Genomic DNA, 25529 nt, shown 5'->3' on the forward strand with positions numbered 1-25529 from the left:
TAAAACAAGCCAACAACATTTTTAGCCTTTGTGGCTGCAAAGGTAAAACTGAAAGTGTGTGGGCACTGCCTGCTGATATCTCATAAGCCAAAGAAGGAGCTGAAACTTTTGAAATGGTCAGTGGGCAGGACTTTAGTGCTCTGCATAGCTTCTTGCTGCTTTCCATGACTAGAAGATGTGAAATAAGTTTGCAGAGAAAAGCAAATCTGTCTCATTTAATATTTATGTAGGGTGCAGAATTTAGTCTGGCTTTCTTCAGAACTTTGTTAAAGTAGAACAGGGATCAGGCGTGCGCCTAATACTGGAGATTCTGCAATATGCTGCAAGGCAGGTGTGCTGTGCAGCACTCTGAAGGTTGCAGAGCTGAGTTGTGAACCACTCAAAAGCAGGAATCTGGCACAGATGTCAATGTAGCAGTTTGGGCTTTTTAAAAAAATGCCTCCTTCCCACCTCTTCCGCAGGTACCCAAGCGTGTCGTGTGAGATCCTGACGTCGGACGTCACACAGATCAACGATGCATTGGGCGAGGATGAGTCCCTCTTGCGGCGCCTCTACAGCTTCCTCCAGACTGGCGGCATCCTCAACCCACTGCTGGCCAGCTTCTTTAGCAAGGTCATGGGCATCCTTATCAACCGCAAGACCGATCAGGTAGCTTCTTGTAAGATCTTTGACCTGGCAAAGCCTCATCCTTACCAGGTGCTTGCTGGTCACTGTTTGTCTGACTTGTCTTTCTAAATGGCTTCACGGTATTCATCTCCTTACTGCCCAGTGTACCCTCTGTCCTCACTTAAAGCCAAAGAACTCTTCTTGCATCCTGCAGAATCCAGGGAAACTAGGCGCCATGGTGAATATGTACTAAATAGGTTTCACAAGTGCACCCCCATGTGGCAATAGTTGGCAATGACTACATGATGGACTGCGTAAGCAACTCAAGCCCTTCTTCTGAATCTTGGGACACTTCCAGATGGAGTACTTAGTCTGCAGTTGTCTCACTTTGTTCACTCAAACTTTACAGGAAGGTGGCGGAGGACAGGGAGTATCACACAATGTCGAAAGCATTATATTTAGCAGCACAGAAAATCTAACTTCTTGAAGACAACAAAACAGCTGCATGTTGAGGTGTGTCTGAAGACAGCACTCTCTGCTTTGTTCTAGGCATTTCCTATCTCTCTGGTTAATCCTTCCTGTTTAATGCTGAGACTCTCTCACATTAACCCTTGCATTTCTAAATGGCATTGTGTGCTGTAGAGGTTTGTTTTTAAATTGCCGCCGTTGGGCATGGGAGTCCTGATTGAAACTGTGATGGGAAGGAGGGAATATTTAACCTCTTACATGCATGGTCCCCAAAAAAATCTCCCCTCTGCCCCCGAACATTTAGGGCTGGGGAAGTGGGGACTGAGTGTCTAGCTGCATGCCCAGAAGCAGAGTTGCTATTTCAAATGCATCTTGATATGGAAAAGCAATGACTGGGTGTTGCTAAAATGTCCAATCCGGAAGTGGCCCTGGTGTGATAAACATCTGCTGTTACCATATGACGGTGTACTCTGAAGGAATACTTGCCAATGAAATTGATATGGTAAAATAAATCCCATGACAGCTTTGTCATGTCAGAAATAAGACTGGGTGTCCTTGAAGCATCCCTCCATTTTGTAAAAGAGGATGCAGAGCCAAATGGGCCTTCAGTCTGATCCAGTAGGGCTACTCTTACATTCTTATTTTAGGTATTTTCTTTTAATTGATTATCCTGCACTTCTTCCAAGGATCTCATGGCGTTATGTATGATCTCTTCACAACATCCTGGTGACGAAGGTTGGGCTGAGGTTATTACTGGCCCAGTGTCAACCAGTGAGCTTCATGGTTGCGAGAGAGGATTCTTCTCTGATTAAAGAAATTTAAATTGATTGATCAGATGAGTTTTAATAGATTAATCTGCATATGACAAAGTGGTTTGGAAGAAAAAGGCATGCTTTGTAGATGGTACATGTATATGTTGTAGCAGGCACCATCTTAGAGGCATTCCATCTTGTGTGATGCCTCTTCTGAGGTTATGCCTGCAGCCTTTATTGTCAGTTTTTTAAAGTAGCCTGATTAATCAGGGATGCTTTTTTAGTCAAGTAAAAAGTGTTTAATGAATGAAGGGTTGCAGCTTTATGGAGAAAAAGTAAGTTCCTAATTCTTGTGATGCAGAAAGCTTCAAAATGCAAAATGTATCATGGTTATGCAGATGTCTGATATGACTCAGCTGTTCTTCATGAACCAACTGTAGACTGACTTGTATGTAATATGTCCCCTAATCTTTCTGGTGGTAATGTCCAAGGCTGATCCTGTATTGTTGACAGACCTGTGCAGGGTTATCTGCTTCTAGAGATGGCCCTCCTTTTTCTCTCTCTCCCTCCCTCCCTCCCTAACATGTGTGGCTGTCTTCCAGATAGTTGCCTTCCTGCGCAAGAAGGACGATTTTGTCAACCTGCTGCTATGCCACATTGGTACCTCGGCCATTATGGACCTTCTGTTGCGGCTCCTCACCTGTGTGGAGCAGCCGCAGCTCAGGCAAGATGTGTTCAATGTAAGGGACCCTGCTGACGGCGCTCCTGTTACTTTCTTCACTCTTCCGCCAAGGAACAGATGACCTAAATCCAGGGAGAGGCAGTCATGTCTAAGCCCTGTTGAGATCAATCAGACACATTGGTCATGACTAATGTCCCATTAATTTCAGTGGGGTTTAGGCATGACTAACTTCCTCTGGATTTAGGCCAACAAGTGTTTTGTGCTCCAGCTTAGCGGCTCTGGGTTTAGCATGTCTAGAAATAAGTTGCCACTCGCAGAAGGAATGGGTTATAGGTGTGGTATTTGCCGTATTCACTGAAACAATTAAAGGTAAAAGGTCAGTGGTTAAAGGGGTTTAACTGAAGAATATATTCACTATTTTCCTGAGTGTCCCTGCTTTGAACCTTTGAAAATCCTGATTCTACCTTGCCAGCCAGGAGGAGCATAGTTTTATTTATTTATTTATTTATTTATTTTTACATTTTATATCCCGCTCCTCCTCCAAGGAGCCCAGGGCGGTGTACTACATACTAGGTTTCTTGTCACAACAGCCCTGTGAAGTAGGTTAGGCTGAGAGAGAAGTGACTGGCCCAGAGTCACCCAGCAAGTCTCGTGGCTGAATGGGGATTTGAACTCGGGTCTCCCCGGTCCTAGTCCAGCACTCTAACCACTACACCACACTAGTTGAAGGAGCAGCAACTACTAGCAAAAATAATAGCTTGCTATAGGTACGGGAGGTGCTTAGTGCTTGGGCACACTTCTTTTGTTGTTGCAAGGCAGTCTAGAAATATGTTTAAATTTGTGCTGGATCCAGGTTTCAGCATCAGGCAGCCAGATGCTGCTGCCTTCTGATATTTTAATGTTATCCTCCAAAAAGAATGTCCTGCTCTCTACCATTGGTGACCATCTGTGGGGGGAATGGGCCAACTACCTTCACAGTGACACAGAGCCACTGCACAGGCTAAAGATGTTGCTGCCCAATGACAAAGGCATTGGTGATGGCAGCAGGTAGGCAGAGTCTGATGGTTGCGGGAGCCATCAGAAAATCTCGCTGCAGGCCTCGGCGCACAGTGCTATTGTAGTGCTGCTCTCACATCAGGCTCAACACATCTTTATCGATCTCCAGTTATGTGGTGCTGCTTGAGATTCTCTACTCATCCCTATGTAATAGATTGGATCCCCACCTAACCCTCAAAACATGCTATTCTTAATAAATAAATAAATAAATAAATAAATCTTTCAGAATGGGACTGTAGCTAGTGGTAGGGTAGCTAGTGGTAGTCGTTCTGCTTTGCATGTTATTACGGGTTATTACGGCTCTGCAGCTTAGAAACAGACAGCTGCAAGATCTGCTTTGCTTCCCCTTTAAATGCGAACAGAGAAGAGTTCTCCCACCCCTCACTACACACACACACACACACACACACACACACACACACACCCCGTTTTGATGACTGTAGCTAGTGGTAGTGGTTCTGCCTTGCATGTAGAAGGTCCAAGGTTTAATGCCAGGCATATCCAGGTAGAGCTGGGAAACCTTGGAGAGCTGCTGCCAGTCAGTGTAGACAGCACTGAGCTGGATGAACCAAAGGTTTGACTCCGTATAAGGCAGCTTCCTGTCTAAGATATCCACAAAATATGGTTTTATTCAGTGGTTGGCAAGCTTGTCTCTCCTTTTATCTTCACTTCAATGGATAGACATTTCACCTTGATACCACCCCACTTTGTTTTCACTTTTTTAAACTTAAGATTTGTACATACTGCTTTTCTGTTTAAAAAATCCAAAGTGGTTTACAGTAAACATTCCTTATAAAATAATTTAAAAATGCAAAATTGTTTAAAATAGCAGCAGCAAAAAGCTTTGGAGTATAAAAATTGTTTAACCTGCTGCCTAAACAATAAGCCAGGCTTTAACAAATTTTCCTTGAATCTACGGGCCAGCTCAAAAACATATGGTGGGGGTGGGGGAGTAAATGGCTCTTCATCCTTTTACAAGTAATATGCTTAGAACAGAATCAGGGCTGCCTGGGACAAATAAAGATTTTATTAAATTACTCCTCCTCTGAATATCCTAGTTTGGGTGCCACTGTTAAATCTCTAGGTGCCATGACTCCCTGCAATAAATTGCAATAAATTTGAGAAGCCCTGCAATAATAGGTGTTGGCTTCTCTATGAGACAATTGTGAAGGCTTCCCTAGCCTGGAATTATATGGCATCTAGAAAACAGGGTTTCAGGGATGAAAAACCCTCCTTCTTTAGCACTTTAATCTGTTGATGATGTTAGCACCAGTGATATTTCAGTTTTAAACTTGTTTTAAATTGGTATTTTGATTTTTAGCTAGTTCTTGGCCCTGTGTTTTAAATGGCTTTGCTGCCTTTATATTTTATTTACTTAATTGTATGTTGTCTTATTCTGATTATTGTTATGAGCCACCCTGATCAGTATTGTGCTGGAGTGGCAGGATGTTTATTATTTTATTTAAAATACACTTATGTACACTGATAATAGCCTTTGGAGAACAGTGGATTACTGGAGTCAGGGTTGTGGGGTGCCGATTGTGTGTATCCAGAGTAGGTATTGCCAGGAGATAGGATAAGAATAGGATTGAGGGATACTTGCTTGAACTCACCAGCCCTGTTTTCCTTTCCCTGCTCCTCCCAAAGTGGCTTAATGAGGAGAAGATTGTGCAGAGGCTCATTGGGATGATCCACCCTTCAAAAGATGACAATGTAAGTGGTGAAACATTTTTGTGAATTATACAAGTCACTGAAACATACAAAATGTGAACAACTGAAATATCTCATCTGTATTTCTTGTATTCTAAACATGTTGTTGAGGTTTTTTGTAGTAATTACGCAAATTCTGGCAAGGAGCAGCAAGTTGCCAGTAGATGTAGAAGATGATGCACAGGGACAGTTGGCTGTGCAGACAGGTACAACGAAATGCCACATCCTCCGTAAGGGCTGCAAACTTAAACAGCAGTTAAACTGTGGTTTGATGTTCCAGCTTCTCCTAAGGAACCATGGGAATGGCTGAACCAGATTTGAACAGGACTGGGCATGTTCAGTTCTGGCACTCGCAAACGCGAACCAGTGAATTTAAACTGGTTCAGGCCCAGTTTGGGGGTGCCGGGTGCCAATAAATTTGTGTTTTTTTTAAAGGTTGACTTACACTGTTCAGGGCTTCTTTGGCCTCGGCGGGGTGGGGGGTGCCACTGCGGCTGCAGGGCAATCTCCGGAGCCTCGCCCTCCCCCCCGCCAGACCGTCCATCTCCCCACGGGCGTTGAGCCCTGTTTGCGCACATGGTGGCAAAAAAAGGCACCACATGCACAAACAGGGCTAAAACAGCCTGTAGGGAGGCCAGCAGAGGAAGGGGAGCCTCCAGAGATTGCCCTGCTGCTGCAGCGCCCACCCCCCATGGCCACAGCAGCACCCCCCCTCCAAGGCCACAGAAGCCTTCAGCTGGCGGTAAGTCAACCTTCTTTTTAAAAAGCCAAACCAAATTTATTGGCACCTGGCACTCCCAAACCAGGCTCAATCTGGCCTGTGGAGTTCGGCTCGAGATCGAGCCAGTTCACACATCCGTAACTGTAATGTTTGAAAATGTCAAAGGTCAGCAGTAGGATTACTAATGTGGGGGCCTACGCAGAGAACATATGACACCTGTGTTGAAATATTTTATACTGAATTGTGCCTGGAATCCTATTAGAAGTCAAAGTGCTGATTCCAAAGGACTGTTGTCTCCCATACGAACCTGCTTGTTTCACTTGGGTCATCATTGAAGGCCTTGCTTCTGTTGTTCTTGACTGGAGATGGGGCATTTTATGTGGTTGTGCCTGTCTTGGAATATCTTCCTCGCAAAGGTTCATCTGGTGTCTACACTCTTACCTTTTTAAGCAAATAAAAACTTCTTTATTTTCCTGGACCATTTCCTGAAGATGCTGATTTTAATTGTTGCAGTTGCATTATCAAACCTATCACAATCAAGTAGGTTTTTCAATTTCATAACTCAATAGTTTGCTTTATAGTAGTTTATATTGTGAGCCACCATGAACACATGTGGTGGAAGGACAGGATAGAAACTTTTAAAATCAGTCATAATAAAACTCAATCAAAATAAATCATTGAAAGGTGCTGCAAATTCTGGTTTTGGTGGGCCCTATAGGCAGTACTGAGGCGGAGGATGGGATAGATAAGAAACTGATACATCCCGAATGCTAGGCCTGAAGTGGTGGCAGGCAATCCAGCAGGCTAAATATTAAGGAGCCACCTAATGGCGCAGCAGGGAAATGACTTGATTAGCAAGCCAGAGGTTGCCAATTTGAATCCCCGCTGGTATGTTTCCCAGACTATGGGAAACACCTATAACGGGCAGCAGCAATATAGGAAAATGCTAAAAGGCATCATCTCATACTGTGAGGGAAGAGGCAATGGCAAACCTCTCCTGTATTCTACCGAAGAGAACCACAGGGCTTTGTGGTCTCCAGGAGTCGACACCGACTCAATGGCACACTTTACCTTTACCTTTAAATATTAAGGAAACCTGTCTTCATTTTCGAGAGTGGCCTGGAAGAGGAAACCATTTCCAAGGCAAATGTTCAGAGTGGTTACTTAAACTTGGGCTCTGTGTTCTAGGATGCTGCTGCTTCTCGGGCAGCACTTCATGCTTTTCCCCCTGTCTGCCCTCTTGCCCCCTCCCTACAGCAACATTCCAATGCTTCACAGTCCCTGTGCGACATTATCCGGCTGAGCCGTGAGCAGATGATCCAAATCCAGGACAGTCCTGAGCCAGACCAGTTATTAGCCACGCTTGAGAAGTAAGTGCTAGCTGGTGTTAGCATTGGCAGCTGGGGATAAAAGCCTTTAGGCCAGAAATAAATGTGTTGTGTAAATCTGAAATGAATTTGTTAGTCAAGGGTGTGGGCGGGGTTTAACTCTAATCTGTGTACAAAAATCCTCATTTTGAATTCCTGATGATGGTATTGGTTGTATATAGTGTGTTGGAAACTTGATCGGGGAGGGGCTTTAATTAAAAAAAACCACATAGTGAAAAGTGTTGATTTTGGCAAGTGAATGTTTGAATTTTTATTTGAGGAATATTAACTTAAAAATTCACTTCTATTAAACTTTCTAGTTTTGCTTCTGGAGAGACTCCTTTTGCTGAACAGATCAGCCTGATGGATGATCTTCAATTAGGATTTGACACAGGGAATGTGACTCTGTTGATCCTTTTGGATCTCTCAGTGACTTTTAATACCATCAACCCTGGTATCCTTCTGGGCTGTTTGATGGGGATGGGTGTAGGAGGTATTGTTTTACAGTGGTTCCACTCATACCTCTTGTGCAGATTTCAGAGGGTGTTGCTTGGAGACTGTTCTACAAAATGAGTTTTTACACCATGTTCCTCACGGCTCCATTTTGTCTCCAATACTTTTTAACATCTATGTGAAACCATTGGGAAAGATCATTGGGATTTGGTGCAGGGTGCTATCAGTACACTGATGAAACCCAAATCTATTTCTCCATGTCAGCTTCATCAGGTAATGGCATAACCTCCCTAAATGCTTGCCTGGAGGTGGTAATGGGCTGGATGAGGGATAGCAAACTGAGACTGAATCCAGACAAGATGGCAGTGCTCACTGTAGTGAGCTGCAATTCAGGAGATGGGATAAATCAAGATAGGGTTACACTCCCCCAGAAGGAACAGGTTCACAGTTTGGGAGTACTTCTGGACCCAACTCTCTCTCTGATATATCAGGTGGAGGTGGTGGCCAGGAGTGCTTTTTAACAGCTTTGTCTGATACACCAGCTGAGCCCTTTCCTGGAAGAGTGTGACCTGAAGACAGTGGTACACATGCTCTCACCTCCAGGCTTGACTACTGTAATGCACTCTATGTGGGGCTGCCTTTTGTACATAGACCGGAAACTGCAATTGGTGCAGAATGCTGCTGCTAGGTTGGTCTCTGTGTTGTCCTGAAGAAACCATATCACTCCTGTTTCGAAAGAGCTACATTGGCTGCCAATAGGTTTCTGGGCAAAATGCAAAGTACTACTTATTACCTATAAAGCCCTTTACAGTTTGGGCCCAAGGTATTTAAGAGAACTCCTTCTTCGTTACGAATTCTGCCGCCTATTAAGATCATCAGGGGAGGTTTGTGTGAGGGTGCCACCAGCTTGTCTGGTGGCAACTCAAAGACATGCCTTCTCTGTAGTTGCCCCAGGGCTGTGGAATACACTTCCTGCTGAGATTAGAGCTGCTTCATCCCTGATGACTTTTAGGAAACAACTGAAGACACATCTCTTTAGCCAAGCTTTTTACTTGAAGTTGATGTTTTTAGTTGAACTTTAAATTTTATATGTGTGTTAAATATGTAAATCTTTTTGGTTTGTTCTGTTATTGTGAACCACCTAAAGACTTTGGTAGTGGGTGGTATATAAATATTTTAAATACGTATAAGCCTCAGTTGGTGCCAGGATGCACTCTTACCCTAGACTGACAGGTCCCTGCCTCTGGCATGGGTGTAGTTAATATTGGGAGGTCTTTCCTGATTCTGAGTTATAGCAGATAGGCTTGAACCTGGTAATTCTGCAAATTCTCTGGGTAGCTGTGGGCAGATTTATGTCATTGGTGTATAATAGCTTGTCATGCAGGGTTGTTGCAGAGATGAGTGAGGTATAAAAACCTCACCACCTTTGTAGTCTCTGTGTAGTCCCAGATTTGGGACGGCAAAGAGAGTTTGGATCTTTAACTTGAAGAGTGAGTTCTTCTTTTTTTGCATGTTCGGAAGGGTGAGGTGAGTGTGGCAACTTTTGAGTGTGTGGCTGTCTGTCCATTTTACTAATCAAGTCCACTTCCATTCTCTTGTGTCCAGGCAGGAGACGATTGAGCAGCTGCTAAGCAATATGCTGGATGGAGAACAGAGCGAGTCTGTCATTGTCAACGGGATCCAGGTCTTGCTGACCTTGCTGGAGCCACGCAGACCCAGGTGTGTGAGGAGGAACCATGTAGGTTCCTCCTTAATAGATTAAGAGGGTTCTTCTCAGCAGGTGGACCTTGTTTGCTGCAGTTTTTTTGTTATACTTTTATACCGCCTTACCCAGATGGCTCTAGGTGAACAAATATCAGTTTTGCATCAGCAGTGCTTTGTCAGGGTTTTAGGATTAGAACATAAGAACAGCCCTGCTGGATCAGGCCCAAGGCCCATCTAGTCCAGCATCCTGTTTTGCACAGTGGCTCACCAGATACTGCTGGAAGCCACAGGCAGGAGTTGAGGGCACGCCCTCTCTCCTGCTGTTACTCCCCTGCAACTGGTATTCAGAGGCATCCTGCCTTTGAGGCTGGAGGTGGCCTTTAGTCCTCCAACTAGTAGCCGATGATAGACCTCTTCTCCACTGAGTTATCCAAGCCCCTCTTAAAGCCGTCCAGGTTGTTGGCTGTCATCACATCCCATAGCAGAGAATTCCACAAGTTGATTCCTTGCCTAGCATTCTGCTTCTCCCTTATAGAAAGAATTGCCTGATACAATTCGTCACCTAAGCCCCAGCATATGTATCCTTTACTGTTTATGTTTGTTCTTTTGCCATTCCAATGTTTGTGAGAATATGCTTTCCCACAAACACACTCCTTTACAATTATTTTGCTCTCAGCATAAAACTGGGAAGCAAAGCAAATTATTCTCAGACACACATTCAGAAGCATAATTCAGAACCCCTTACTTGATTGCCATAATTTATTTTAACAATTTGAATTTCCTTGGCATGGATTTCAGATCTCTGAAAAGTGAGTGTGAGTGTGTGAGAGAGAAGTGCACACAGAAGTGGTGACCTCCCCCCCCCCTCTTTTGTTCTCCCTCGCAGAACAGAGCTGGGTGGCATGGGGGGCTTTTACTGCAACCTGGAAGGGCAGATGGAGATGACCGGACCCAACTGTGAAGTGGCGTCCAGCCAGGCCAGTCTGGGCACTCTGCTTGCCATCAAACAGCGTCTCAGGGAGCTTCACCAGCTGCTCCTCGACCCACCAAAGGTTGGTGTCTGTGAGAGTGAATAGGTGGGGGAAGTCTGCATGCCTATCGTAGCACTTCAAAAGTCATGGTTCTAGGAGCGGAAGGGGTCATTATCCCTGAATCCCTGCACTGAAGGAGGGAAACTGCACATATCATCATAGAAGAAACCCATTTGATCCTTTTTTTGGTGATTTCTACAGCTGTTTACATGATGTAATTATTCAGCCATTGTTTCTGTTCTGTTGGAGGTCTTTGGGGTTCTATGCAAATTATTTCTTAGCCAATGCTAGACCCTGTGGTACTAGAAAAGTAGCCAGCGTTCTAGCTTCTGCCATCATATTAAATGGCAAGCTGATAAAACCTGTTGAATTTACTCTGAATTACTGTATTGTTGAGTCAATGTTTGTGTTTGAGTGTCCCATGATTTTTATGTCATTATTTCAGTGATCAGATTTTGAGTTAAATATCCTTGGTATGGCTGTGGCTAAACAAATATCAGTCGATTGAAGAAGCCCACACAGTACGAAGTCATCGTGTTAATGTGGGCAAACCATATATCTTAAGAGACTTTCCTGATAGTTTTTGTTTTTGTTTGTTTTGCCTTGGAGTGTAGCTATTTCAGGCCCATTCACTAGTTGTACTTGGGGGCTCATTCTGTGCCAAGAGAGGAAATGCAAGGCACACATGACGACCCACACAAGTAGACTTTAAGTCTTACATTTCCTTGATAAATGTTGGTATATCCTGAGGGAAAGAATGAGACTTCTTAGCATATTCAGTTCTCTCATAAAAGTGGTTGTGGAAGGAAGCAGGAGTCCTGTGCTGTGCCAAACTGAAAAGTGAGGTAGGAAAGGAAGATGAGTTATTTTGTAGATTGAAACACTCTTCTACCAATACACCCTTTAATAAAATGGTTTCTGTACCCCTCACTCCCTGGCAGAAAGAGCCCCTGCAGACAACATGGGGAATCCTGGACCCACCACTGGGAAACACGCGCCTGCACGTGGTGAAGCTGCTGGCCAGCTCACTGGGCACCAACAACGCTGCACTGCAGGATGAGATTATAGAGCTTGGAGCCCTCGACACAATGTTGGTGAGTACTAGCACACCCCGTCAATTTGAAACTAGTTCTCCTTTGGCGGAGAAAGAGATTCTGAGGTACGTTACTCCTCCCATTCTGCGGGCAGGGCCAGGACAATTATTGCCATGTGTTGACCCTCTGTGAGAGGAGGCCTGACCTACCTCTAGTCTAGCTTTTTCTCCTATCTCTGTTATTAATTATGTGTATTTATGTATAATGTAACTTGTATCTTTCTAAGTGAGGTGTTCCTACATTCCGAAACTGGGCAGGGCTTCCTTCCAGCAAACGTCAGTAACTGACATGGCCTTGCTTGTGAAGTGGGTGGGAGGAGTAATTCATCTCAGGATAACCACGGAGGAGAAGAAACCTTTCTGATGAGTCCAATGTTCCTCTCTGCCTGGTCCGTAGAGAATTCCTCACTTGTTCCTAAGGAGTCACTGCAGAGTAAGTTTCTGGAAACTTGAAATACATGTGGGAGTCTTTTTTAAAATTTTAATCCCCCCACATACACCAGGAGTAGAGAGCGAGGCAGTATTTGTGGAACACTATACTTGCTGTATGTACTTAATAGTTGATACCAAACCATAAGGCCTCTCCGAAACAATGGTACAGATCAAATACAGAATCCGTGTTCATAGACAAGCCACTTGGAGAAGTACCATATTTACCTGAATCCAAGACTAGGTTTTCATTTTATTTATTCATTTATTTAAAGTATTTATACCCCCTTCCTCCAGTACACTACTGCTCCTGGCAGTTTTTTCCAAGTTCCTTCAGAGTTCTTTTCCTGTTGGGTAAATATAGGTACAACCTTTTTTCCTTTTTTTTAAGGCTATCATAAATTCAGAGTCGTCATCTTTTAGTAAATATGGTGCTATGGGCTGTCACCTGCTTAATAAAGAAATCTTCTCAATTATGAGTTTTATTTATTTACTTATTTTTTTTAATATACCACCCTTCCTCAAGTGGCTCAGGGTGGTTTACATTAAAATTAAAAACACATAAAACAAAATTAAAAAAATTAAACCAGAATTAAAACTAAAACTAGACATTATAAGCCAGGCTAAAAAGTTGAGTCTTTAAGGCTCCTCTGAAGGCCTCCATGGAAGATAAACATCTCATAACCACAGGGAGTGTGTTCCACAACCTGGGGCAATAACTGAGAAGGCCTGATCCCAGGTCGTCACCAGATGAACTGGTGGCACCTGAAGACAGACCCCTCCCGATGATCTTAATGAGCAGTGGGTGTCTTGTAAAGAAAGGTGCTTTTGCAGGTAACCCGGACCTAAGCTGTTCAGGGTTTTAAAGGTAATAACCAGCACTTTGTACTTTCCCCTGAAACATATCAGCAGCCAGTGCAACTGCTGGCTGCCACATTTTGAACTAACTGAAGTTTCTGAACTACATACAAAGGCAGCCCTACATAGAGCACATTGCAGTACTTCAACTGGAGGTTACCAGCTGGCATACCACTGTTTTCAGGTAATTCTTCTCAAGGAATGGCCAGAGTTGTCAAATCAGTCACAGCTGGTAAAAAGCGCTCCTTGGTCCAACAGCACTCCCAAGCTACAAACTTCTTTCTGGGAGAATGTAACCTTGTCCAGAACAGGATGTTCTATCCCATGTTGCAAATTATGACCCCAAACAATGAGCACCTCCTTGCTTGGATTCAGCTTCAGTTTATTATCCATCATCCAGCCCATTACTGCCTGTAGGCAGGCATTTAAGGGGGGTAGCTCCATTTCCTGATATTGATGACAAGGAGAAATAGACCTGGGTGTCATCGGCATATTGATAACACCCAGCACCAAATCCCCTGATGACTTCACTCAGCAGTTTCATGTAGTTAAGCGCCAATGTTGTTAAAAAGCATTGGTGACAGAATGGAGCCCTGAGAGACTCCATATAGTAGCTCCCATTTAGAAGAGCAACTATCACCAAGCGCCAGCATCTGAACTCTCCCTGAGACATAGGAGCGGAGCCACAGTAAAACCATGCTTCCTATCCCCAAATCCCTCAGGCAGTCCAGAAGGGTACCATGGTTGATGATATCGAAAGCCACTGAGAGATCCAAAAGAACCAGCAGAGTCTCACTCCCTCTGTCATTTCTCCGAAGAAGGTCATCTATCAGACTGACCAAGGCTACCTCATCCCCATAGCAGGTCCTAGAGCCAGTTTGATATGGGTCTAGAGAATCAGTTTCCTCCAAGACCTTTTAGAACTGGTCAGCCACCACCCTCTCAATTATCTTACCCAACCATGGGAGGTTGTAGACTGGCCTATAACTATCCATCACCAGGGAATCCAGAGTGGGTTTCTTAAGAAGGGGTCTAACCACTGCTTCCTTCAAGCAAGGTGGCATCCTGCCCTCCCTCAGTGAGGTATTAATGGTATCAACTAGGCCAGATCCGACAACTTCCCTACAAGATGAAATCAGCTATGTTGGGCAAGGATCCAAAGAACATGTGGTAAGCCATACCATTCCATGCAGGTTGTCCACATCCTCAGGAGTCACAAACTGAAACTGATCCAATCTATTCTCGCAGGAGAGAGATTACATAGATCTTACATTTATCTTCTATCTATATAATTCTCTTAAGATGTACCCGTGGCTAATCCTGTGTGTGGCAGCTCTCGCGAGAATTCGCAAGTGAGCGGCCGGGAGGGAGAGAGGAAAGCAGCCGGGTGGTGGGGAGATGGGGGGAGAAAGCGGCGGACAGCCGCAACAAAAGGTGAGTAGGCTGTGGGTGTGGGTTAGAGGAAGTAGTGGGCAGTGACAGTAGCTGGCTGAGCAGTGAGAGAGAACGGGTCTCACTGGGGCCAAATGAGGCCTCTCTGCACCTGTGCAGAGAGGCGAGGAGATGGCAGAGAGGGTGGCGCAGCCTCCTTCTCTGGGCCTGTCTGCAGGCCAAATGGCAGGTTGAATGGGCCCAAGTACGACCCCAGACCTGCAGCTGGTGAGCGGGGGGCGGGGGGGACGAACGGGCAAGTGGGAGCTGAGTGCTCTAGGACACAGATGCTCTGTGTGGGATCAGCTAGTTACTTAAAAAAACTAAATCTCCATAAACATGCATGTAAATATAACAGTAATTCTAAAGAAAAAAGCTTAGTTTGGTTTTAAGTAATCACATTTCAGCAGGGACCATCATAGAAGAAAAAAAGCCTTCTCTGCTGCTGGAGTCCAAGGGCGTCTCACGTGTGGGTTATGCAATCCCATGTGACTCTAAAAGCCAGGTCTATGCTAATTAGGATATGCTTTTTTAAGGCTGGGAGGAGCAAACCCTCCTCCAGTTCTTTTAGTCCTGCAAGGCTCTAAGGCAACTCTTCCTCAGTTTTCAGTTTCAACCTACTTTCGGTTTTGGTTTTTCTCCTGGCTTTTCCACCCCGTTCCTTCCTTTGCTGATTGTTTTCTCCTTCCTCTCTCTCTGCCTCTGCTGCATGGAAAGGACTGGCAGGGTACTCAATATACAAGTACCAAGAGGGAGATCACAGCACAGCCTGCCGAGGGCCCTCAGAGCAGCCACGAACCCACCACAAAGGCCTTGTTCACTGTTCTGCTCGGCTTCTGCCCGCAGCTCTCTGGAATACGTGGCCACCGCCAGTCAGCTGTTTGGCAGCGTTCCAGAGCAAGCAGAGCCTCCAGCCGCCATTAGGGAGGGTGGGGAAGCAGCCTGAGCAACGACCTTCGCCACTTCTCCCTGGCTTCTGCTGACCGCCAGCGGCGGCAGCATGCCTGCTACCCCCACACCCCTTTGAGGTTTCGCGGGGCATGTGGAAGGCCGAGCGGGCCCAATCCTGCCAGCAATGGCATCCTCCTCCAGCCAGAAGGCCAAAGAGGATGATGCTGGCAAGAACAGGGGCATCAGAGGGAACAGGAGCGGGCCCAGCAGCCTCAAGACAAACAGCGCCTCCTCACACAGTGGTGACCAGGAGCTTGGCTACAGCAGCGCCATGAGCTCGGCCCAAGTTGGGCCTACTGAAACTCCTTCTCCTCCTGCCCTGGGTACCTTGAGGTCATCTTGTCTGACCCAGTTCTCCCTCAGGCCAGCCATTAGCGCAGTTACCGGGGACATGCCACCTGCTTCAGGTTCATGGTTCAAGGACTTGTTGGTAAGTTCCTTTGAGAGATATGAAAAACTAAAATCTAAAAAGCGAAAGCAAACCCAGCGGGTCTTCTAAAAAGAGATAATGGAGTGCACACACGTCTGAACTCCCTGAACCAGGCTCCTCCAACCCCTGGAGGAACAGGGTTCTTGCCCGCTGAACCTCTGTGGAGGCCTCCACAAGGACCTCCAGTCAACCTCATCCCTGTTATTCCTCTAGATGAGAACCCCACGGAACCTGACATCCCAGGCCTACCACTGACCCACTTGGAGGCGGGGATCCAGAGCAGCCACAATCCAAAGGCGAATGTTCTGATGGCCTAGAACCTGAATCTTTGGAGGCACCTCTAAGACTCTTACAAGCCATTGGTTTGGCACCCCTCATGACTGAAACAGTACATGCTCTGGGTCTTACCCTCCTTCCTCCCAGGAGTCCCAACCAACCAGTAAAAGTGCTCTGGTCTACCTGGGTTTGAAACCTAATAACATATCTCTTCCACTCCCAAAACAGTTTGTGGAAGTAACAAAGAACGAATAGACTGTGTCGACTTCGTCAAAAAGGGCAAATGCGGTGGCTAATAAACTTTATACCTCTCAACAGGAGTGGGGTGAGATCTTCACCATGCCTCCTACAGATGCCCCTGTCATACAAATGATCTCTGGTTCCATTCTGACTAGAGATGGAGAATCTGCTCTTAAAGACCCCGCAGACACACACAGAAGGGGCCCTGAAACACACGAATCAACCGCATTGTCAGTGAGGGCCTCTGCAGCAGTCTGTATGGTTGCGAGGGTGTCCCTGATCTGGCTGGATGATTTAATTCAAGATCCTCCTTCAGATCCAGCTAGATAGCACCGAACACTCTTAAAGTTACACAAGGCGCAGGCTTTTATCTCATACTCTACTCTTGACTCCTTGTATTTCATGTCTATGGTGGCTACAGCCTCAGTGGTGGGCCACCAGAATTTGTGTTAAGTGGATGCTGCTTCCAAAACCAACCTGGCCGCTGTCCCTTACGATGGGTAAAAATTGTTTGGGGATGCTGCTAACTTGGCAAAGAGGCACCTTTTTAAAATGGTAATTCTCTTTATTTAGCAGGGGGATAGTAACTGGCCCTACCCACCCCCAGCACAGTACCTCCAGTGACTGTTGTTGGTTTCTATCTTATGTTTCTTTTTAGATTGCGAGCCCTTTGGAGACAGGGATCCAACTTATTTATTTATTTTACCACCCTCAAGGGAGATGATCCTTTCAGCCCTTTTGTTCTTTTTGGTCTCCCTTTGGAGGCCGAGACAGAGGCTTTCGATCCCAGCGACCCTATTGGGGTAGATCTAGAACAACCAGACAGGCCTTGGGGATCCTTCAATACTCAAGCCAAGCAGTCAATGCAACAGGCATGACGGGGTGAGGGAGATGCCCCTAGGTGGTCACCTCTCCTCACACTGGTGCGCTTGGGAGGCCACCACATCAGACCTGTGGGTACTCTCCACCATAAAAAAGGGTTACTCCATAGAATTGACCAGCCATCCTCCCCACAGATTCTTACCCACTCCAGTCTCTCGCTGGCAGCATAAGCATCAAGGATTCAGCATCTTCTGACAATAGGAGCTGTGGAAACTGTTCTCCTATAGCAGCAAGGCACAGAAGTTTACTCCATAACATTCACCGTGCCAAAAAGGATGGCTCCCTTTGAGCGGTCTTGGACTTAAAACACCAGAACCACTTTGTGTGCAAGCGCACTTTCTGCATGGAATCCCTTCGCTCCATCATAGAGGCACCCCACCGCTTAGATCTCCTCATGTCCATAGACCTCAAAGAGGCCTATTTACACATACTGATCCACCAGGACATTCGCCACCTGCTTTGCTTCCTCTGCTCAGGGCTCCATTACCAATACAAAGTGCTTCCATTTGGCCTCTCATCAGCTCTGCACATGGTTACAAAGGTCCTGGCTCCTGTAATCGCACACCTTCAGTTCTGAGGCATGAGAATTTAGGGGTGCTTGGATGACCTTTTGTTCCAATCTACGTTACTTCAAACAGACCAGGTGGACCTGCAGTCCACGCTCCAGGTCCTTGATGGCCATGGTTTTCTTATCAACGGGGGAAAGCCAGCTGTACCCAGCACATCAGATTCTTCACCTCGGAGTTCTCATAGACACTCAGCATGACAAACTATTCCTGCCACAAGAACACAGACACACATTAGAGTCTGAGGTCCACCAGGTCCTCCGGTTAAAACTTTATCCCCTGATGTCCCTCTCCAGGCTTCTAGGACTCATGGTGGCGAGTTTGGAGTCGGTCCTGTGGGCACGCTTCCACCCGAGACCCCTGCAGTGGTTCCTGTTGCCATTCCATTTGGACATCGCAGTGAAGTCCAACTGGCGGGTAGTCCTGATGTCATAGGTTCTCCACTCCTTATGTTGGTGGATCACTCCACCACATTTGTCTATGGGCAAGGAATTCCTGGACCCCGCCAGAGTCATAGTATCGATGGATGCCAGCAAGAGAAACTGGGGAGCCCATTGCCTACACCAGTCTGCTCAGGGCAAGTGGTTGGCACAGGAGTGCCAACACAGCATAAACTGGCTGGAACTCAGGGCCATTTGACTAGCCCAACAAGAGATCCAATCCATGATTCACCACTGACACGTCCTCATCCGCATGGACAACACTACAGTGAAAGCACACATAAATCACCAAGGGGGAACCAGGTCCAGATCTCTGCAAGCAGAAACAGTCCTACTCTGTCAGTGGCAAAACATCACGTGGCATCCCTGGCAGCTCATCACGTACAGGGCGACCTGAACACAGTAGCGGACTGGCTGAGTCACTCAGACCTGTTTCAGAGGAATGGCATCTCAATCCGAGAGCGTTCCAACAAATCACGGAACACTTCGGCCTCCCAACAGTGGACCACTTTGCAACCCATCAATGCTCAAGTTTCTCATTTTTTCACAAGTTTCCCAGTGGATGCACTTTCCTCACCATGGCCAGAAGGTCTCCTTTACGCATTTCCTCCCACTCCGCTCCTAGCACGGGTGATTTGCAGAGTCAAGATCCTGAAAGCACGACTCATCCTGGTGGCTCCGTTCTGGCTGAAGAGACCGTGGTTTGCGGAGCTCACCAACCTGTCCACGGAACCACATCTGGTACTCCCAGTCATGCCAGATCTTCTTCAGCGAGGACTGGTGTGGTACCCAGATCCAGGCTGGCTAAGGCTAGCCCCCTGGAAACTGAACGGTGCATCCTAAAACAACACAGCTACTCAGCTACAGTGCTCAACACAATGCTCACATCCAGGCAGTCGTCCACTAACAGGATCTATCAATACACATGGAGACCCTTCCTGAGATGGTCAGCGTGTCACAGACTGCCCAAGGGAACAGCCACCATGAAACACCTGCTGCAATTCCTACAAGACGGGCTGGACCAGGGACTATGCAAACACCTTGAAACGCCAGGCCGCCTCACTGGTGGGCCTCATCTCAGAGACATCGCAACAATCCATGCAGCGCCATCCTCACCTGAAACATTTCCTGAAGGGTGCGATTCTTCTGTCCCTTCTGCTGGTCCATCATTCTCCTACTTGGAAACTACATACTGTCCTAAAGGTGCTCCAGGGGCCCCCATCAAGCCTCTGTCCACGATTCCACTCCACATATTCTCCTTTAAATTGGCATTCCTCATAGCTATTGCCTCGGCACATAGTGTGTCTGAACTCGGGGCCTTATCTGCACACAAAAACCTTTGTGATTTCTATGCAGTCTCCATGAAACTCATTCCAGGCCCCAGTTTTCAACATAAGGTGGCTTCGTTCACCCGACGAAGGCCTGGCTCAAGCTTGATGTCCATAGACGTCTTAAGGTATACATTAAGCGGAGAAAGCAAATTAGAACTTCAGAGCCCCTTTTTATTTCCTTTTTGCCACGTTTTATGGGCCAGCCTATCACATCTGCCGCCATAGCCAGGTGGTTGAAGTGCATAGCATTGGCCGACAGATCACAGAATCTCAGGGCCCCCACTAAGAAGATTGTTCTCTCCACTAGGGCTGCAGCTGTGTCTGCAGCTTTCTCTACGAATGCTCCTGTCCAGGATATTTGTAGGGCAGCTACCTGGCAGATGCCTTCCACATTTAATAAACATAACAGATTAGACGCCTTCGCCTCTGCACAGGCAGCTTTTGGAAGACAAGTCCTCCAACAGGCACTCCCTGCAGAGTAAGTGCAGAATACCCTCCCTTGTTAGGGCTGTGGAATGTCCCCACATGTGAGATGCCCTTGGACTCCAGCAGCAGAGAACAGAGCCATTAAGGCTCCTTCTTGTTGCTGAGTCCAGAGGCTTCTCGACCCACTCTTTGACAACAGCGCCTACTTTCCAGGGATCTTGGGGTTGTAGACTCTCTTTTTTTCTGGTTACTGATTCGGCCACGTGATCTATGTATCTTTAGTTTTGTTCTGCAGTATGCTACTGGGAAACTTATCCCGTAGTTTTTGGCTTTGCATCCTTTTCCTTGGAGAGTCAGTTCACCTTTTGGGGGGGGGGTGTTTTTTAGAAGTTTTCTTCCTTGAGGTACTTGTCACCTCTTGGCCTAAAAGAACTGAGGAGGGTTTGCTCCTCCTAGCCTTAAAAAGCTTACCCTAATTAGCATCGTCCTACCTTTTCGAGTCACATGGAATCGCATAACCCACACATGCGACTCCCTTGGACTCGGCAGCAAGAAGGGCCTTCACGGTGAGTAACCAACACTCCATTCTCTCTCTCGAAGCAGAGAGAGCCTCTTCTAGTATAAAACTTGCAGATGACAAGCATCATAAGTACTCATTCTCATTAATGATAATGAGGATGATAAACCTGTCCAGTTAATTGAGGGAAACTTCTTTGGTTTAATCCAAAATATTTCATTGATTGGAATGACTGACCAAACATTACAGCATTAGGAAATATGTATTTGTGTATTTCCTGTAGAATTAATTTCTCCTGCTTATTCTATTTTGTCACTGAGATGTTAGAAAGAAGAGGTATGCTGTTAATTTTGCAGATAGTAAGAGAGTATAGGGCTTATGTCTTTAGACTAGGCATTTTTAGAAATATCTCACTGGCGATACTTAATTTGCCTTTGTGTCTCATTGCCAGGATCTGTACTTCAAATACACGTACAACAACTTCTTGCACGCTCAGGTGGAGGCCTGCCTTAGCAATGTTTTCAGTTCCCATGCTGGGGGTGAGACGATTGAGAACCACTCGGAGCCCCTCCCAGAGAATCCTGTCATCCAACATGTAAGTTTTGTGTGAGTGAGAGAGTGATTTAGGCTCTTTCTACATGGGCAGGTGAAGGGAAGAGTAATAAACCCCTTTCTCTTTCAAGTGAGCAACCTTATCATGTGGAAAACTAGAAAGAGTGTGGATCAGAGAGATTTCAGTCGGTAAGGAAAATGGAACTATAGGACCATGTGAAGGAGAGGATGGCTGAGCTTGGATACTAAACTGCAAACCCAATCCTAGGGCTGGGATGAATGCTGAATGGAGTTCAGTCATTTGGTCTTTAAAATCTTCCATCCAAGCCCTTCTTATTTTCTACATTTTTAGCAGGAACATCACAACTTGTCCTGCTTTAGCTCTGCACCAGGGAGGGTTAGAAACATTTGAAGCTGAAAACCTTGGGGTTGTGGCTAATGGGAATGTGCTCGAACCTGTTTGGTGGTCTTTTTATGGGTCACCAAACCGGTCCGGCATTCGGACAGTTCAGCGGGGGTGGGTGGTTATGTGTTTACTTTTAAGGAGTAGGGAGGTGCCCATCCCCCCTCACCGCCAAAACCACTGCCCTGGGGCTGCTGTGTACCTCCTTGCAGCCCTGGTCAGCGTTATACCCAGAGTGGTCAGTGGCTGGAGGGGGAAACGCAGTGTGGGGGATGGGCACCCTCCCTGTTCCTTAAAGGTAAATCCGCTGCTGCCAAACCATCCGGACGCCAGTTCGTGCACATCCCTAGTGGCTAAGCAACACAACCTGTCTGTTGAGATGCAAACATTAGTGCTCATGTAACTGGCATTTGTCATGTGAGTTTAATTTGTCTGTCCCTGCAGTTGCTGCAGAAGTGTCACTTAATCCAAAGAATTTTGTCTGCCTGGGAAGAAAATGAGCAATTGCAGTAAGTACTTGATGGGGAAGACTGGGTGGCATCATGCCTGAATATCATAGCTCCATGGAAGAGCATGGACATTGTATGCAGAAGGTCTCACATCAAATCCCTGGAATTTTAATTTAAAGGATCTTGAAAAGAGGGCAGGGAAAGACTCCTGCCTGAAATCTTACTACTACTAGTAATCACTGCCAGTCCTGGGCTGGATGTTTCTCCCCACTGGCATTAATTTAAAAAAAAAAAAGCATACATACATACCTGCACAATCTGTCTCCAAGATTTCAGACTCTAATGGTCTCTAGCCCATGGCACACAGCCAACTATTTTAGGAGTTTATCAATAATACTTGGCACTTTGAGGTGGGCTTCTGTGCTCTCTTATCCTTGGTTCTTCCTTATTTGATTTATCTCTCCACTTGCTGCCTGATGCTTCAGGGCCCTTTTGCTTAATCACTTTTTCCTCACGGAACTTGGCACTTTATTTGTTCTATGCCTTGAGCCCCTGACCTCCTGTCCAAGATGTTCCTCCTTTGCTCTCCTTGAGTTTCACTGCCACTGCATATATGGAACATCTGCAGGTGGAAAAAGCTGCACACTATTAATTACAGCAGCCTGTAGTCTTCAGTGGAAGTGGGTGAAGATTAGCTCAGGCGGAAAGTGGAGGGAAAAGGTGTACTAATGAGGCTCCTGCCTGAAAAGCAAAGCAGTTCTGTTCTTTCTGGCTTCTCCACCATCAACTGTGCTCTTAAATCAAAAACAGTCAGATTGGACTTCAACCCACATGGTGTAATGCTGGTACAGTGCTGGTAAAATGCAATTTGCCACACAGACTTTAAATTCCACATCCCATAATTCAGTGATTGGCTTCTCTCCCTTCTGCTTCAGGTTGGATGGGGGCAGACGCAAGGGCTACATGGGGCACCTTACCCGCATTGCCAACGCCTTAGCACAAGGCTCTGAGAAGTGGCCCCACTCTGACCTCATCAAGCAGCTCTTGAAAGGTAATGGGGATGACACTTTTGGGAGGGTGGGCACTGTGGTTGCCTTGTTCATATTGGCTCATGAAACCATTTTGCTGCTGGCAAGGCTTTGACCTGTAGGAACATCCTGGAATCTTGCTTGTTGCCTTTCAAGTGTGCTAACTGCCTCCTAATGTCTTGTAAGCAATTGCTGCTCACCTACCATCCATACACTATAGCATCTGCTAGGAGATGCTTAGAGAGTAACATCACTGCTGAGTTGTTGCTAGAGCTAACCAGGGAAGGGATGTCTCTTCTAAACTACTCTTTTAAGGGTTGGAAGGTGTGCTGCCATGTAAGAGTACCTCTCCCTCCCTCTCTCTCTCTCTCTCTGTGTTCCCTCACTTTTCTCTTTCTTTTTTCCTTCTTTTTGCTTTAAGATCTCTGTCAAAATAGAGCAGAGTTAGTTTTTAAACAAAAAATTAATGAATATAGTACTGTTACTATATAACACGTTTCAACAAAAGTTCTCAAAGTAGTTTACATGGGGGGGAAGTAGGTAAATAAGATGGTTCCCTGTTCCCAAAGGGCTCACAATCTAAAAAGTAACATAAGGTAGACACCAGCAACATCCATTGGCACCTGGGGATGCTGACTGGGGTTGGACAGGGATAGGAATCTAGATAGATTTGGGCAATCCATGTATGTGATGATCTCGTGTGAGCCTGACACCCTCAATAAATAGCTACCATTTTGCTCATATTTGAAAAGGACCTTCTACAGATGAAGCCAATCAGGAGCAGAAATTTCAAACAGGAGATAGTCTTAAAAGTTAATACTTTTTTGCAGATCCAAAATAGAATTTGTCTAATGTAGCAAACATGATCTTAAGTAATCTTTAATAGGTTGCATAATTCCACTTTTTGTGATCTTGGCAAAATGGTGTACAGTACTTCTCGAACCTGGAGTGAGCAAGGTTCTCTGCTGATAATACAGGCACATGGTTGAGAAGAAAGGGGAATGATGCCTTTCAGAAGGGAACTGGAATACAGAATTATTAGTCCTCTGCCTCTTGCATTGCTATAAAGTGTGTAAGCAGTCCTCTTACTATGACAAATATCTTTGCACAAAAGAAAGCAGAGTTATGTCCTGTGGAATATGCTGGTTCCCCTGCTTCAAGCTGACACTTTCTGTGTTTCAGAGCTGACTGAGGAGGAGCAAGAGCAATGGGAGAAGTTTGTTTCAGGGCCCTTGTCGGAGACTAACAAGAAGAACACTGTGGATCTTGTGAGTCTTCTCTCTTTGCCTTTGTTTTGGGTTATGATCCAGTCCTGCCTGTTTATAAAATGGCTCACTGGGTTCTAAGAAAAGGTGCTACCAGAGCCTGGGAAGTGATCCCCTTCTTTGCTGCGTTCCAAGTTTATGCCCAGCTGATGTCACACTTGATGATCTCTGGCACTGAAAAATAGGTTCTGTGGCTCAAACTAAACTTATATCTGAGTAAAGGGCTGCCTTCTCCAGGATGTCAATAAAGATGCTCAAATTGGGTGGCTGTGGTGGCATTTATAAGAGAACTCGGCAATATAATATCTTGGGACAGTGAATCCCATAAATCAGAGTAGGCAACCTTGGCTGTCCAGCTGTTGCTGAACTACAACTCCTATCATCCCCAGCCACAATAAATTGCAGCTGGGAACAATAGTTGTAGTTCAGCTACAGCTGGATAGCCAAGGTTGTCTGCCCCTGCCATAAATGATGCACATAAGGGAAGCCCTTCTGGATATGGCCAAAGTTCATCTAGTCCAGCATCCCATTTCCCACAAGGGCCGGCCAGATGCTTTTGAGAAGCTCACAAGCAGGACAGGAAGGCAAACAGCCTGCTGCTGCTGCACCACCCCCAGCAACTAGAGTAGGCTCTAGCTCAGGGCTGTACAACCGTAGGGGACCATAGTTCCCATCATCCCCAGTAGCCAGCAGTAGTCAGCAATTATGGGAGTTGTAGTCCAAAATCTATAGGCGGGCCAAAACTGTGCAGCCTTGTCCTAGCTGGTGGTTGTGACACATGGCCCTTGATAGGCTTATGCCCCATGAGTGTGCCAAATACCCTTTTAAAGCCATCTAAACCAGTGGCCATCGCCATGTCTCTCCCTGACTAGGAAGCTTCTCTTGGGGCTGTGATCTTGTCTGCCGCAGCTGCCAGTTTCCTTGTGATGAGGCACATTTCCAGCAGCCTAATGCTAGGCCTGGGGTGCTGGCAGCCACAGCAAGCCAGTGGAGGCAGGAAGAGTGTAGCATGCTTGGGGCAGTAGGGATGAAAAAAAAAGCCAAGAGGAAGAGATCAGCCGTTTGGGCTTGGTAAGTCTGATGTGAATTGTTGAAGACAGTGGGAGCAGCAGATTCTGTTAGCTTTAATCTTGGGGTCTGTCCAGTCTAACTTTGCCTTTTGTCTGTTTCTGTCAGTGGGCTCTCATAACAAATTCTCATCTTGGTTTCAGCAGGTTAACATGCACAACCTCCATTCGTCAAGTGATGACGACGACAATGACCTCAAGGAATTCAGCTTCCCTCAGGAGGCTGTCCTGCAGCAGGTGAGTGTGTGGTCTGTCCAAGTCAGTTGAAGGAGATTTTGTACCCCTTATCCTGCCCTTCAACTGTCATTGATTTCCAGCTTGGTCCGCATCTGCTTAAGAACATTG

General features: G+C 46.1%; 1 protein-coding gene across 13 annotated transcripts in view; it reads left to right on the plus strand.

Moving 5' to 3' along the window:
* Nucleotides 1–25529, plus strand: part of PPP6R1 (protein phosphatase 6 regulatory subunit 1) — a 74440-nt gene that overhangs the window by 27363 nt on the left and 21548 nt on the right. For 8 of the 13 annotated variants that reach the window (XM_053261407.1, XM_053261406.1, XM_053261398.1 and 5 more), the window contains exons 3-14: nt 462–648; nt 2429–2566; nt 5212–5277; nt 7253–7365; nt 9421–9534; nt 10406–10571; nt 11492–11644; nt 20872–21015; nt 21820–21884; nt 22760–22875; nt 24035–24120; nt 25329–25421. In XM_053261407.1, the coding sequence (XP_053117382.1) occupies nt 462–648; nt 2429–2566; nt 5212–5277; nt 7253–7365; nt 9421–9534; nt 10406–10571; nt 11492–11644; nt 20872–21015; nt 21820–21884; nt 22760–22875; nt 24035–24120; nt 25329–25421 (1441 nt within the window). Of the gene's footprint in view, nt 1–461; nt 649–2428; nt 2567–5211; nt 5278–7252; nt 7366–9420; nt 9535–10405; nt 10572–11491; nt 11645–20871; nt 21016–21819; nt 21885–22759; nt 22876–24034; nt 24121–25328; nt 25422–25529 lie in introns of those variants that run through there. The other 5 variants (XM_053261397.1, XM_053261403.1, XM_053261401.1 and 2 more) reach the window with 2 other exon arrangements.

Source organism: Hemicordylus capensis, chromosome 6 (assembly GCF_027244095.1).
Source record: "Hemicordylus capensis ecotype Gifberg chromosome 6, rHemCap1.1.pri, whole genome shotgun sequence".
In the NCBI taxonomy this organism is placed as follows: Eukaryota; Metazoa; Chordata; class Lepidosauria; order Squamata; family Cordylidae; genus Hemicordylus; species Hemicordylus capensis.